The sequence below is a fragment of the Perca fluviatilis genome, chromosome 11 (assembly GCF_010015445.1).
Source record: "Perca fluviatilis chromosome 11, GENO_Pfluv_1.0, whole genome shotgun sequence".
NCBI classification, from domain to species: domain Eukaryota; kingdom Metazoa; phylum Chordata; class Actinopteri; order Perciformes; family Percidae; genus Perca; species Perca fluviatilis.
The window spans coordinates 4,912,250-4,928,117 of NC_053122.1; the positions used below are offsets into that span (position 1 = coordinate 4,912,250).

At 42.3% G+C, this 15,868-nt stretch overlaps 1 protein-coding gene and 1 pseudogene across 4 annotated transcripts in view; both read right to left on the minus strand.

The window, feature by feature from the left end:
* Positions 1-15,868, minus strand: part of efr3a (EFR3 homolog A (S. cerevisiae)) — a 168,594-nt gene that overhangs the window by 16,989 nt on the left and 135,737 nt on the right. For all 4 annotated transcript variants that reach the window (XM_039815921.1, XM_039815920.1, XM_039815922.1 and 1 more), the window contains 6 exons: positions 10,008-10,175; positions 9,598-9,712; positions 7,084-7,135; positions 3,647-3,819; positions 1,872-1,947; positions 1,608-1,769 (listed from right to left, as the gene is read on the minus strand). In XM_039815921.1, coding sequence (XP_039671855.1) covers positions 1,608-1,769; positions 1,872-1,947; positions 3,647-3,819; positions 7,084-7,135; positions 9,598-9,712; positions 10,008-10,175 — 746 coding nt within the window. The remainder of the gene's footprint in view (positions 1-1,607; positions 1,770-1,871; positions 1,948-3,646; positions 3,820-7,083; positions 7,136-9,597; positions 9,713-10,007; positions 10,176-15,868) is intronic.
* Positions 12,812-14,597, minus strand: LOC120568409 (annotated as a pseudogene).

Consider the following 15,868-nt stretch of genomic DNA (forward strand, 5'->3'; position numbering starts at 1 on the left):
ACAGGCGTACCCATATCACCCCTTTACTCTGCTCCCTTCACTGGCTTCCTGTAGCTTACAGGATCCAATTCAAAATTCTGACCATAACCTACAGGGCTCTACATGGTCAGGCCCCTGTCTATCTTGCTAACATAATTCATTTACACACTCCATCCCGGTCTCTCAGGTCTGTTAATCAAAATGTTGTCTTGCGTCATCCCGCACGTCTGAAAACATGTGGGGACAGAGCTTTTGAGGCTATGGCGCCCAGACTTTGGAATGCTTTACCAACTAGCATCAGGTTTGCGGAGAATGTGGATTGTTTTAAGGGACAAGTGAAGACTCACTTGTTCAGGCTAGCATTCGGGTAGCCTATGTCTTTTATTTATTTGAAAATTGATTCTGTTGTACTTGTATCTTATTCTATTGACTATTTTTACCATGTTTTATTGTTTATGCACATTGTGACATTGTCTGTGAAAAGCGCTGTATAAATAAAATTTACTTACTTACTTACTTTATCGCATGGCATATATACTTTTCTGATTTTTTTTGCACTTCTGGTTGGACGCAAACTGCATTTCACTGTCTTTGTAACTTGTACTCTGCACAATGACAATAAAGTTGAATCTAAAGTTTCTTTCTTTCTACTTTCAAAGGAGCCCTTGAGTTCCCATTTCTTTATCTTGTGTTCTTTATCTTGTGTTCACAAATGAATGTGTTGTGCCCAAGTTAATTTCTTAAGTTTTAGGACAAAACGTTCTGACAAGAGATGTGTAAGAAACGTCCTCCTACTCTTCTTGCCTTGTTTTCTTTTTCTTTTGACTTCCATCTCATCCTACTGCATTTCCTTTCCCTCCCTTTTCTTCAACTAAACTCTGTGCCTCATCTTCTTTTTCTGCTGGTGCTTTATTGAGGACAATTTATGCCACACAAGTTGTTAAGTTTGACATTTGAATGATAAACTTTTACTGAAGTAAAGGTTTTGGGGAACCTCTCCAATGAATAAACGCTTTCCTATTTATTAATTCATCATCAATACTCATGAGCCTTTTCTGTTTAAATGTCATAGCTTTGTTTCCTTTTTGCATGAAACAGCACAGCAAAATGTTTAAAGTGCTCACATTATGCTTTTTGGCTTTTCCCCTTTCCTTTATTGTGTTATATATCTTTTTTTGTGCATGTTATGGGGTTACAAAGTGAAAAAGGCCAAAGTCCCCCCCAAAGGGACTTACCATCTCCAACAGAAAACACTGTTCACCAACTGCTCCAATCAGCTCTATTGTAGTCCAGCCTTTACTTCAGAGATCACACTCTGCTTCTGACTGGCTAGTAGTCCTTACCTAGCTACTGAGCATGTGCGACTCCCAACAGAGATGGAACAGAAGTGAGATGTCTCACTCTGTAGCTAAAACAGAGAGCTCAACACACAGGGTGAAAAGAGGAGCTGCAGCAATGTGCAGTACAACAAAAATATGGTGTTTTTTGAAAATTAAACCATGCAAACCTATTCTGATACAACCTCTAAATACAATTATAAACCTAAAAATGAGCACAATATGAGCACTTTAACAAAATGCCACCAAATCATATGGGCGAGATGTGCTGCGATGAGTAACTGCGGTTACCTGCAGAGCGATGGAGAGCCGGATGAGGTCGATGACCACTTCCTCGTTGGCCAGCTCGATGGTCAGAATGGCCAGCGTGGTGAAGAGCAGCTCAAAGTTTTTATGGACGTTATCCTCCTCTTTACAGCCCAGGTAGATGTGGCGGTAGAGCTGCTGGCCATGCTGGAGATTCAATCATATAGGACATATATAAATAGGATAGACTTAACACAATATGTATGTACACCGATTCGTATGAAAATAGTAACTTTTAGGATTTTCTACCTTCTTCATGAATGCAACGTCTTGCTTGGAAATCTTCTCTCTTTTAATCTTCAATGCTGCAACATTAGGGATGATTCTGCAACGGAGACACACACAAAACCAAAATTAGTAAATTAGTAAACAAGTCAATTTAAGGTGCTTGTACTTTATGTGAATATAGTTTTGTATAGTTTTTATAACTATAAGCTGCCGCTTAATACTGGACCAACAAAGATTGTTGTTCGCATTAGTCACTTACACACACAAATGCATTGGAAAAAAGGGTCCAGGTTGAAAAATACCCAATCACCCTTTAATTGAAACTAATATTAGACACTGACATTATTAAAAGGTCCTATGACATGCTGCGTTTTAGATGCATTTATATAGGCCTTAGTGGTCTCCTAATACTGTATCTGAAGTCTCTTTTATATAGACCTTAGTGGTCCCCTAATACTGTATCTGAATTCTCTTTTATATAGACCTTAGTGGTCCCCTAATACTGTATCTGAAGTCTCTTTTATATAGACATTAGTGGTCCCCTAATACTGTTTCTGAAGTCTCTTTTATATAGACCTTAGTGGTCCCCTAATACTGTATCTGAATTCTCTTTTATATAGACCTTAGTGGTCCCCTAATACTGTATCTGAAGTCTCTTTTATATAGACATTAGTGGTCCCCTAATACTGTTTCTGAAGTCTCTTTTATATAGACCTTAGTGGTCCCCTAATACAGTATCTGAAGTCTCTTTTATATAGACCTTAGTGGTCCCCTAATACAGTATCTGAAGTCTCTTTTATATAGACCTTAGTGGTCCCCTAATACTGTATCTGAAGTCTCTTATATAGACCTTAGTGGTCCCCTAATACTGTATCTGAAGTCTCTTTTATATAGACCTTAGTGGTCCCCTAATACTGTATCTGAAGTCTCTTTTATATAGACCTTAGTGGTCCCCTAATACTGTATCTGAAGTCTCTTTTATATAGGCCTTAGTGGTCCCCTAATACTGTATCTGAAGTCTCTTTTATATAGACCTTAATGGTCCCCTAATACTGTATCTGAAGTCTCTTTCCCGAAATTCAGCCTTGGTGCAGAATTACAGCCACTAGAGCCAGTCCCAAAATGAGCTTTCCTTAGGATGTGCCATATCTGTGTCTGTAGCTTTAAAAGCTATTGAGGAGAGGGGGGGGGGGGCAAAGTGGAGGGTGGGGGTGTGGCCTTGACCAACTGCCACTTTGCTCGTTTGAAAGCCATGATGTCTCGCTCTCTCTCTCATGGGTGGGGGGCAAATTCTCTGGGCGGCCAAAGCAGAGAAAGGGGAGGTAACCTTGCTCCTTATGACCTCATAAGGAGAAGATTCCTGATTGGTCCATCTGAGCTTTCATTTTCTCCAAGGCATAGCAGGATACCCAGGGCTCGGTTTACACCTATCACCATTTCTAGCCACTGGGGGACCATAGGCAGGCTGGGGGAACTCATATTAATGTTAAAAAACCTCATGAAGTGAAATTTTCATGCCATGGGACCTTTAACAAGTGCACAGCATGTAGAACAACATGAGCAGTGAGCGGTGATACAGTTCATGTATAAAGTGTTGCAGCCCCATCCCTCTGGAACAGCCGATGCTATGTCCCTCGACATATTTAAAAAAAGATAACTCCTCAAACACCGGCTGTTCACCACAGCCTACAACCTCGACAGTAGCCACAGTAATTCTATAAAGTGTCCTTGTCCTTCATGAAAGCTATTATAAATAAAAGTTATTATTATTATTATTATATTGTGTACGTTTGTACCTGATGCCGCGTAACTTGGCGCGGTTGTCATGGCGGTCGATGATGTTGTGCAGGATTTCGAACACCAGCTGCCTCAGCTCGCTGTCCTCCATCAGAGAGATGGAGAAGAGCGGATCCAGGAACGGGGACGGCAACGCAGCGGCCATGGACTTGGACTTAAAGCCAGAGGTTACCTGAGGGAGAGATGAGCGAGATGAGATTAATCCGCAGAGAGGGTCGTTGATTTTCAACACTTCAGCCCGGCTGAAAGGTTACGTTCCCACGCAGCTGAGACCTGAGCTGAGATGTTGACCTTTCTTCACGTAGGTGACGGATCTGATGATTTATGATCAGTGTGAACGGGTGGGGAGATTTTACATTGGATTTGGAACATATGCATGTGCTGTAAAAATGGCTCCTGGGGCCTGTGATCTACATGTAACTTCAGCTTTTATATAAAACTGGTCGGTCAGTGTGAGTGCTCTGCAAAAGAAAGACGAGCTGCATGGACTGCCTGCCCTACGGCATTTTATTCAAAATTAGATGACTTTTAAGATCTCCGAAAGAAAACAAAAACTCAATAGCAAGGCTCCGTATCTTTGTTTCCTTTCCATAAAACACATCTCTGTAGGCCTGGACGATTCGGGGAAAAATATGAATCATGATTTGATACATACTGGCCATTTAAGTACAGTACCACCAAAAATAGTGACATATGTAATACTGGATGTGTGTGAATCACTGCTGGGTGTGTGGGTGCCACCTGTGCCTCCTCGTCTCTCTCCCAGAAGAAGATAATGAAACAGAAGGAGTCGTTGAAGAGTTAACCCCAAAGAGCCAGAGCGCTAAAATGGACACGAAAACTAAATCTTCTTATAAGTATTTCACAGTTTAGTGGTTCATCACATAACTCTAGTACTATTTGTTTTTTCTTATTCCTTCTTATTCTACTTATTCCGGTCATGTCTTTTGTCTTTGTATGTTAATGAAGCCAGGGCTCGACAGTTACGGTTGGCTGGTTGCCCTTGGCAACCCGATTGAGTCAATTGGCAAACATTTCGTGGCCTCTGGTTGCCCCCCTTTGACAACCACCTGTTCAATATTTGTGATGAAAAACAAATCAAAACTGGGAAATCTTATTTCAAAAGAAGTCAATATTTTATTTGGTTGTCGCCGTAAAGTTTAAACACAACATTTCAGCTGTTGTGCGACCGCTTTCCATACATGTGCGTTTTGCCGTGAAAACATACAGGCAACAACATTTTCTGTTCACGTTAACAGCGCATTGTTAAAATCCGGTGCCAACATACGATATCTACTGGACGGAAAAGCAACGCCGATTTCGGTGCCTCATTACGGTGTCGCTTAAATGTCTGTTGGGCATCGTTTGGATTTTAACAATTCTGATTCCAATTCCGATTCTTCCTTTAGATTCCGGTTCTTATTGATTCTTGATTCAGATTCTTTGAGGGGTGGAGTTGAAGGGGGTCACAGGCTTATTTTCACAAATAAGAGTAACATTTTATTTTGATTCAAAGGTTGCAGTTTTACCGGGCTTTTTCAACGTAAAATAAAGCCACACTAGAGCACTGCTTACTTTGCACCATGGCTGCAACACAACAAGCGCCTGGTCGCTACGGAAACCCAAACTTGTGCATGTTAAATTTGGAGCCCATGATCAGATTTGAAACCAAATCCTCCAAACGATTCCAATAAAGAAACGATTCTACTGGAATCGTTAATTTTTGAACCGATTCAAAGTATGAATCAGTTCTCGATCGCCTAACCCTATCTCTGATAATCCGAAACAGAGGTTAAAGGCAACAGAAGCATCGCTGCATGTGACGCTAAAAACACGTTACACAGCAGGTAACGTTAGCCTACCGTTGGGTACAGTAGTAACTGGATTAAACGGTTAAAATGCTGACAGTTAAACGTTGTAGTGTGACTGTATTTCACTGTAGATGATTCCAACAGCAGGACGTTCAACAGTCTGCCACTAAAGCTATGAGCTAAAAGACACAAACTAGCACTACTACTACTAAAAAAACAAACAGACAGGACTAAATGTTGCGTTTACTTAAAACTGGTAAACCTTGTGGTGCATTCAAAGTTACTGTAAAATAACCCTTTTCTCATCTGTTTTTGTAGCCTAGAAATCTAGACCACCCTAGCGGCAGCAAATGTAATTTGCAGCCAGGGGCAGTCTACCAGCTCTGCATTGGCTTGCGAGCTGGAAAAACCAAATTCTAGTCTAGTAATATCTTGGCTTCTTCTTAGAAGAATGTTTGTCCTTCAATCATCATATAGAGTGTCTAACAAAAAAACTTAGAATGAAGTTGGGTTTCTATTATAGAAACAAAGGCTGTTTCTCTTTTAGTGCGAGAAAAACATTTCTGTCAATGCTGGATTATGGTGATATTTTATACATGCATGCAAATCAATCTTCTCTGAAAATGCTGGACTCCGTATACCAGGCAGCACAAGATTTGTAACTAATTCTAGTTTTTGTACTCATCACTGTAACTTGTATGAGAGTGTTGGAGCAGGTTGGAGCATTGGTATATTTTTCTTTTTAAGGCCATATTGTGTAAACTGCCTCCTTACTTATGTTCTCTCCTGACTCCTAAAGTCACTACTGGGAAATGTAATCTTCGATCAAATGGGCAAATCATGTATGACATTCCCCGAACCCGAACTGTTTTCGGTGAAAGTGCCTTTTTTTTGCACCCTCATCCTGGTATAAACCGCAGAATCATCTTAAATTAGATTACCTACCAACATTGATACAGTTTAAAATTAGGATAAAGGATTATTTGAGTACTAAATGCACATGTGCTGCTACTGAGTGCTGCTGGTGATTATGTGGAGATGATGTTAATTTGCCAACTGTTTTCTTTTTCTGTTTTCTGTTGTCTGTTTTTGTTGTATATTTTAAATATGGAACTTTTGTACTGCTGTCTTGGCCAGGACTCCCTTGAAAAAGAGATTCTGAATCTCAATGGGATTTCTCCTGGTTAAATAAAGGTTAATAAAATAAAATAGTCAGGCCAATCACATAGTGTATAGAGTCAGTGGGCGGGGCTTAACATAATGACGACAGAGTTGCGACGGTTCCGTGTGAATTCCCTGCTACTTGAAACAAAGACTAGCGTTGCTCCGGTTGGTTGTAGCGCTATCCTATTGCGTGCAGAGAGAATTTGAAAGACAACCGTTACAACTGCAAATGGTGAGTTCCCAGACCCAACATCTGGATGTTTTAACATTAAAAGTGGTTGCCGGCTTGGCAACCACTTTAAAAAGTTAGCGTTGAGGCCTGGAAGCTCGGGTTTGTTGTTTGCCGCAACATTTACTTTGTCCATGAAGCCACAGTGAAGTTCTGCGCCTTCGGTTAGTTACAAATAAACCAGAAATGTAAAATCAGGTGAAGGCTGGAAGGGTGAGAGAGAAGGACTCACCATGATGAGGGAGCTGAGCAGCATGGTCTGGATCCGCTTGGTACCCTGATGCCTGAGAGACGGCAGAGGAAGAGGACATTAGAGCCGCACAGGTTAACGGGTTAAACTATGAGCTGTCAACTATTAAGTTCATCGCCAGCTATTCTGAGAATCTTATGAACCAGTTTGAGTCAGCTCTGCTCGGCCATATAAACAGGGATCTAAGGCCACGCTGAGGCAAACGTCCAAAACTGCAGCTTCCTCATTTTAATGAAGAAACTACAATCATACAGCTAGGGCTGTGCTCGACTGAAGAAATTCTTAGTCGACTAACACTCATCCAATAGTATCGACTAATCGATTAGTTGATTTAAATCGACAGATCTTTAAATCTGAGTTTCTCCTCAAAGAGTCATGCTAAAAGCACCACTTTAATTCTTGTGTTTACCAGAGATGTGCTCGTACGTTTCTTGGAAATAAGTCATTCAGCATGAAAACAGCATCAGACATGACTAATGGACTAAAGAAATCTAAGTTGACTAAGACTAAAATGACCGATTAGTCGACTAATCGACTAAGAGGGAGCAGCCCTACATACAGCAGAGGCTGCCTCCTCTTAGTCGATTAAGCAGTTTTTCTCAAATGGGGGTACGTGTACCCCAAGGGATACTTTGGAGTACTGCAGGGGGTACGTGAAACTTTAGCAAAAAGGCTTTTTCGACCTTTTTTGGCACTTTTTTTTCTAAGATTGCTAAGGAATTTTTTTTGCTTTACGTGGACCTCACTGTAAGTGAGAAAGATATATGAGACATGGCAATAATCAAAGATATTTGACTTTTTTTTTTAAATAAAAGCATGTATATAAACTCTTCTTCTCATTTCCAGCGTGGCCCTTAGTGAAGTTGAGTTTGACACTACTGTTTTAATTTCCGGCGGCAACGGAGCAATCCCGGAAATGAAACCTCTTCGATACTCGAGACTAGCTGCAGTCCAACAACTGACTGGCAAACATTTACAGTTTAGTAAAAAACTGATACCAGATCTGTTTCTCAGTGTAACCTCAGTGTAACCTTGGTGTAGGCCTAACGTCAGCGAGGAGGAGGATAAAGGCCTGTAAACAGCAGCTGCAGCAGCTCTTGAATGTTGACAGTTTAAATGTTGGGAGTGCAGCACTATCAGACTTCCACTCCGTGACACTGACTAGCTGCGGAGCTCCATCTTTCCTCTCTGGCAATTACCCAAAAAGGAGAGAGACAGAGAGGATGAGGAGGAGGACGGTGTTCGTTTGATTTGGGATTATCTGTTCTTGCACTCCCGGGGCTTGATGGATTAGCTTGTTTTCCTTTCTTTTAAAATTCGCTGCAGGGCGTCCAGGAGGTGAAGTGAGGACGGATTAAGACACAATTCACTTTGGATGGTGTCTCGCGTTTTGGACACAACCGCTGTGGAGCCAGAGGCAGACTGGAGATGATGAAGCAATGCAATCTCATACCTTTTTAAAACAAAGGAAAAACCTTTCCATTTTTTAGCGAGACCGCTGTTGTCTAAACGTAGCCTGTGTGTGTGTGTGTGTGTGTGTGTGTGTGTTGTCACGTCACAGAAATAGTTCATTCCAGACCCTCAGTATCTTAAGCTTTTTTCATACCGAATATTTTTCCAAGAAAAATATGAGCGCATCTCTGGTAAACACACGATTTAAAGTGGGGCTTTCAGATAATTCTTTTTGGAGAAACTCAGTGTTACAGATGTGTCGCTTAAAGCTATGGTACGTAGTTTCTGTAATGACAACAACACTATTGGCGTGTCCACATGATACAAGCCTTACGTGATCGCGCACCACCCCCACCCCCTCCTCCACGCAGTTGCTAGTAGCCAAGGAGGACACGGAGGATTAAAGAAACATGATGCCGGACGCCACAATCTTCTGAACATAGTCATAGTGAGAAATCCAGAGAGAGTGGTGTGGAGCTGACAGTCTTAATTAGCTTTATAGCAACGGCTTGAATGTAACGGACGTTCATTAATATCAAAAAGTTACGCACTAAAGCTTTAAATCAACTAATCCATTGGTCAACGAGTGTTAGTCAACTAAAGATTTCATGGTGACACTTTACTTGAAGGTATCTACATAAGAGACACACATGACACATGAACCCTAACCCTAACCATAACTTGTCATGCCAAAACCCGAATGACCCTTACTAAAAGAAGCGTTATGTCATAAACATATATGACTTGTTTATAATGTTTATGACATGTTCATGACAGTGTCATGTCACTCTTATGTAGATACCTTCAAGTAAAGTGTAACCGATTTCTTTAATAAAAGGACAGCCCTACAGTTGCAGTAAAGCCAGGGCCATGTTTCTATCATACCCTAAAACAGCTGTTGTGTGCAGCCAACATGTTGGCTGCACACTGTCTCTACTGTCTCAACGTTCTGGAGGATTTCGGGGGGGGCAGTGAGCTTGTTTGCTGCAGCAGCAGTTTGAGGGACCCCCACCGGGGGGTGCTGGGATAATGAACGTGACTCACCCGATCTTGACGGTGTCCAAGGTGTGGCAGGGTGTCCCGTACACCGGCACTTTGCCCATGATGAACATCATGACTTCAGCTCGCTGGTAGTCTGGCAGGTTTCCACCGAAAAAGCCTGGCAGGAGGACGCAAGAAGGGATGAGTCAGCGCTCAAACACAAACACATTCTGTCTTCTGGGTGCTTAAAAAAAACCCCGAACCATCAGTAAATACATTTTAAACTTTGTCATAAAGCATACCTAACACAGAGAATTAGACATAAAATGGGATTAATACCTGACCCATATTGTTCATTTTGCATGCCCTGGAACCAGCTCTTTTACATGTTGTATGGGAGTTTCCAGGAGTATTTGATTTTTGGAGATTTGTGGTTATTAGAACACAATAAGGAAGTAAAAAAGCTGCGGTACCAATGGTCTGGATGATGGCGTTCTGGACGATTCTCTCTTCGCTCTCTTTGCCGCGGCCGGACGAGACGCTGGTGCTGGAGTTTCTCCTCGAGCTCTCGCCCAGCTCAAAGTCCACGCTCATCCTCAGGTGTTTGAGCAGAGTGTTGAACACCTCCAGCACTGTGGGCCCTGCAATCACATAGAGTCACCGTAGAGAGATATATTAAAGGCAAAGAATATGACTGCTGCCTGCACTGTGAAACTACCGACTCATTGACAACACGTGACGACTGTGAAGCAGAGATGGAAGTTCAGCTTTGCTTAAGAAAAGTGACTTTTTTTAAAACAATTTGCGCATCTAAAATTTCTTCTGTGCATGTGCGTTGGAAAATATCATCAACTTGGAACACAAGATAAAATCCCGCACTCTGCTCTTGCTACAGCATCACCGTTTATTTACAGAAAACTAACATTTCGGGCCCTCCGAAATAAACGGGAGCGCAGGATTTTTTCCTTTGTTCCAACTTAAGAAAAGTGACAACTTAACATCGGATTTGTTCTGCTTTCTCTTTCACTATAATAGCGTTAAGGCTTAAAACAAATCATCTTATTCCACGCTGTCTGACAGTAAAATATAGTCTGTATCGGTTTGTTCCACTTGACAATGTCTTGTGCATCATTTTATACCCATTTTCCCAAAAGTCACCCTGACATATTTAGTATCTTTGGAAACTCCACTTGACTGACTTAAATCTCTGAGAGTTTGACGAGTGTTTGGCTGCACAGCATCTACTGTATAACATTATGCCTTATTTAAAGTCAGACTGAACCGCATCATTGTGCAAGGCATTTAAGGGTTCGTAAAGGGTTCCCAGAGAACTATGGGACATGCAGTCCTCTGTACCAGATGTGTATCTGTGATGTTTGTGACGTTCACAAACACGTCTTCTCTGGTCCAGTTGTCTTACTTCTCTGGCCCAAAAAAGCAACATCTCGGATTATGACAAACTCTTTGGGGTCATGATAGCATGGAGAGAACATTTCAAAAAAAGACTCAATCTATTTTAAGAAAAATATTTTTAACAATTTTTTTATTTAACCTTTATTTATCCAGTTAAGTCGATTGAGAACAACTTCTCATTTGCAACGGCGACCTGATCACATTCACAGAGTTCCACATTCATACCTGGAAGCTGCCCGGTACAACCCCAGTCTGATCTGCTGGCCACTGAGCAGCTCCACTGGAGTGGTTGGAGGTTAAGGGCATTGCTCAAGGGCACCTCAGTGATGGTAATGAGGGAGGGGCAAGCGCTGCTCTTTCACTTTCCCCACCCAGATTATTATTTTCGGTCTGGGAATTGAACCGACGACCTCCTGGTCACACTTCTTTAACCTCTAGGTCACCACTGCCCTAAAAGATAGTACTTTTTTTTAAAGTACAAAACACTTCAAATTAATTGAAAAGTAGCCAAAAACAAACAGAATCAACCTTCTATGAGCCATAATAAAATAACGTAAAAGGTTTTACAAGTAAAAAAAACAACTTGTATTTAAGTAAAAGTAAAAATACTAAGGTGTAATACTCAAGTAAATATTTTATTGAAGTAAAAGTAGAAATAAGACAAGTAAATATTGTATTGAAGACATGCAATGAAAGAGAAACAACAACCTACAAATATATTGATACAAATATTCACCAAACATTTAGAGCTGTTCATTTTACATTTTTAGATCAACAAACATCATCATGAGCAGTGATAGCCTTCATGGCTAAACAGACCACCTAAAGAAACTCAAACATTTACACAACAACTAATGACAAGACGTCAAAGGACATCCCATAATGGTGGATTGACAGCTGATCGCTGTGCAATGCAGAAATGCCACAACAATTAGCTCTCAGCAACAAACATTGAGATAAAATAAGTTTAGGAGTTAAAACACAAAGTTTTAGGGTCCTATCCTGCAACCGGCGCAGTGCGAAGCCCGACGCGAGTGTCTTTGCTAGTTTAAGACCGACACAGTTGTCAATTTCCCATCCAGCGCCCGCGTCGTTTAATAGCAAATGCACCTGCACCCATGGGCGTGCTGGTCTTACAGGGAGGTGTATTCAGGTGCATTCTGGGCGTGCTGGTCTTACAGGGAGGTGTATTCAGGTGCATTCTGGGCGTGCTGGTCTTACAGGGAGGTGTATTCAGGTGCATTCTGGGCGTGCTGGTCTTACAGGGAGGTGTGTTCAGGTGCATTCTGGGCGTGCTGGTCTTACAGGGAGGTGTATTCAGGTGCATTCTGGGCATGCTGGTCTTACAGGGAGGTGTGTTCAGGTGCAATCTGGGCGTATTGCTATCTTGAGGCAGCGGGAAGTGATCGTGCCATTGACCAACAAAAACCTGGTCTAAAGTCAATAGCGCAGCATTTCATTGTTATTTTAACAGAGCATTAGTAAAATGCAAATATGTTTGTGCACAGTGCGCGCACACTATACTTGTTACACACACAGGGACGCACAGCAGCACACACACATGCAAAAGATTACAAATAAAAATATTACGGTGCAAATCCTCCATCATAACAGCAATGCTCCAAGGCCCAAACGCGCCTGGCTTTTAAAGGGAATGGGAGATGATCTCTGATTGGTTGATTGCATGTTACGCCCAAAACACACCTCTGATTAATGAAGACACTAAGTACAACCCTTTTGAACCATGGGCCCGGACCCTTTTTTCCACCGTCAAACTAGCAAAAGTGGATTTGGACAAGCCCTAAAACGCACCTGCGCCAGGCGCTTCACGCCGTGCGCTTAGACCGTTAAAATAGGGCCCAAGATGTCTTCTGTCTATTTCAGTTCACACAACTCAAAGATGTCTCCAGGAGTGATAGGCCGAAATCCAGCATAGAGCGGGTTAGTGAATGTGGTCTGGACTCTGTGGAGGAGAGTCATGGTTTCAGAGACTCTGTAGAAGGACAGAGTACCTGCACTGTGATCCAGGTACACTCCTACTCTGGAGGACACAGGACCTGAGACGCGAGTTTGGACATTGTTGTGCCAAAAATGGTCTTCGAAAGAATCTAACGCCCAAGATTTGTCATTCCATCCAAATGCACATTCATCCAAGAGCCCGTCTCTTCTGATATTCTTGTACGCGACTGCTACATAAACTCCATAACCTCTCCACTCCACCTCCCAGTAACAACATCCAGTCAGACTCTCTCTACTCAGGACCTTCCACCAGCTGGTGAATCTGTCTGGGTGACTAAAATAAGACTGATGCAGCTTTTCTGTTCCCCTCAGATAATAACAGCCGTGGGTGTGCTGTGTTTGGATCCAGTGTGATTTCACGTGAATATTCTAAGAAGTCAGCTCTGGTTTCGGGCTTTGGCTGTGGCAGTAAAACAGCCAGTTCAGTCCCTGAGATGATTGTCCACTTTTGTCTGAGAATCTCCTGTAGTTTATCTCTGACTTCTGACACGGCCGCAGTCACGTCCTCAAAGTAGCGCCTAGGACGGATATTGATGCTGGATGTAGATTGGCTGAGTGGTGACAGTGAGGGGTAGTTGTGTAGAAACTGGGTGTGATCCTCTGTGTGCGAGAGCTTCTTCAGCTCAGCGTCTTTCCTCTTCAACTCAGTGATCTCCTGCTCCAGCTTCTCCTGAAGCTCTTTGACTCGACTCACTTCAGTTTCCTGCTGCGATCTGACCTGCTGCTTCACATCAGAGCTTCTTTTCTCCATGAGACGGATCAGCTCAGTGAAGATCTTCCCACCGTCCTTTACTGCTTTATTAGCAGAGCGATTGATAGCCTCCACCTCCTGTTGAAGCAGCTTCACATCTTTCTCTCTGTCCTGGATTCTCTGCTGGATGTTTTTTCGACTCCTCTGGAGCTTTTTCTGCCTCTCAGTCCTTTCTGCCGCAGCTGAGACTGTGTCGTGGCCTTTGTGTTCATCCACAGAGCAGAGAGAACAGATGCACTGCTGATCAGTACGGCAGAAAATCTTCATCACCTCATCATGACGAGAGCAGATGTTCTCCTGGAGATTATTGGACGGCTCCACCAGCTTGTGTTTCTTTAACGGAGCTGCGTCATAATGAGGCTGAAGGTGTTTCTCGCAGAAAGAAGCCAGACACACCAGACAGGACTTGAGGGCTTTCAGGTTCCTCCCAGTGCAGACATCACAGGCCACATCTTCAGCTCCAGCATAGCAGTGATCACCAGGACCAGCTTGGAGTCCAGTCTTCTTCAGTTCCTCCACTTAAACTGCTAACATGGTGTTTGTCAGCAGGACAGGCCTCGGTGTGAACATCTGCATGCGCTGACGACAGCTGTAGATTTTCTTACGATCCTCTCCATCCCAGTGGCTTTTTATACAGTTCATGCAGTAGCTGTGTCCACAAGAAGTAGTCACCGGATCCTTCAGAAGATCCAGACCGATGGAACAAGAGAAAATTTCCCGGTCCAGCTGAACTCCTTTCTGTGCCATTTCACCTCTTAAGCCTGAGACACACCAAGCCCATAATCGGCCGTGGGACAGTCTGGCGAGGTCAGTGACTCGAGTCTATTCGGTGTGTCCTGTGCTGTCGTCCGTCTGAGGGGCCGTCGGCCTTCATTTTGGCCGACCTGACCTGTTCAGTCGGAGGCAGGCCAGTCGGGACTCACCTGGAAACGGGGAGCGGAATGAGGTGACTAGAGTCTCTCAAAATCTGAGGAAAATCTTTTAAACTGACCTTTGTTGATCTGAAATGAAGACAGATTCAGCAACTGCACGGCCTATTTCTGGCTTAAAATGTTTTCAGAAACATGTTTTGGTGAACTATTTTAGTACAATATGAGATCGTATTCTGAACGAGCCGCCATGACAGTCTGGCTTTGAATTTCCGGAGAAAACAAACCCATGTGACGCGTTCGTCCAATCAGCTGCCGGTTTTCATTTCTTGGGCAACAATACAGAGTAACGCCGCCTGCTGTTATGGAGACGTATTCTCATTAAATCATCCCTTATTCTGGTAGAAAACATGTTGCAAAATTGTAATACTTAAACCACTTAAGCTATCATGCAAATTTATAGTAACCTGGGATTTGTTAAAATATATTTGTTTCTGTCTGTTTAATAAACAACAAAGATACAACATCTAAGCCAGACAGACCTGGTAGATGTCGGAAGACGTATCGTTTCATTTAAGATAGTTAGGCTAACTTTCTCTTTCTGCTTGCAGTCTGTATGCTAAACTAGGCTAAACACTGGGGCTGGGCAATATATTGATATTATATCGATATCATGATACAAGACTAGATTTCTTCTTAGATTTTGGATATTTGGATATCGTAATATCGTGATATGACATAAGTGTTGTTTTTTCCTGGTTTTAAAGGCTGCATTACAGTAAAGTGATGTCATTTTCTGAACTTACCAGACTGTTCTAGCTGTTCTATTATTTGACTTTTCCCCACTTAGTCATTATTTCCACATTACTGATGATTATTCATCAAAAATCTAAGTGTGAAGATATTTTGTTAAAGCACCAATTGTCAACCCTAGAATATCGTCGCAAAATCGATATCAAGGTATTTGGTCAAGAATATCGTGATATCTGATTTTCTCCATATCGCCCCCAGCCCTACTAAACACACCTTAGATACAACTCTACTAGACACATAGCTGCAACAGATATCCATCTTCTCATCTGCTACATGCTAAATGAAAGAGTTTCCAAAAAGGTCTTTTAACATTGAATCTACAAAGGAAACATTTACAGAGATCTAGGTACAGCATCACGTTCCTCTGCTATTCTACAGCACCAACTCCCAGCCACAAAAACACAACTTGATCGGAATCAGAAACTTCCCCCCCACATATTCAGACTCGCTGCTGGAGATACTTTAAAGT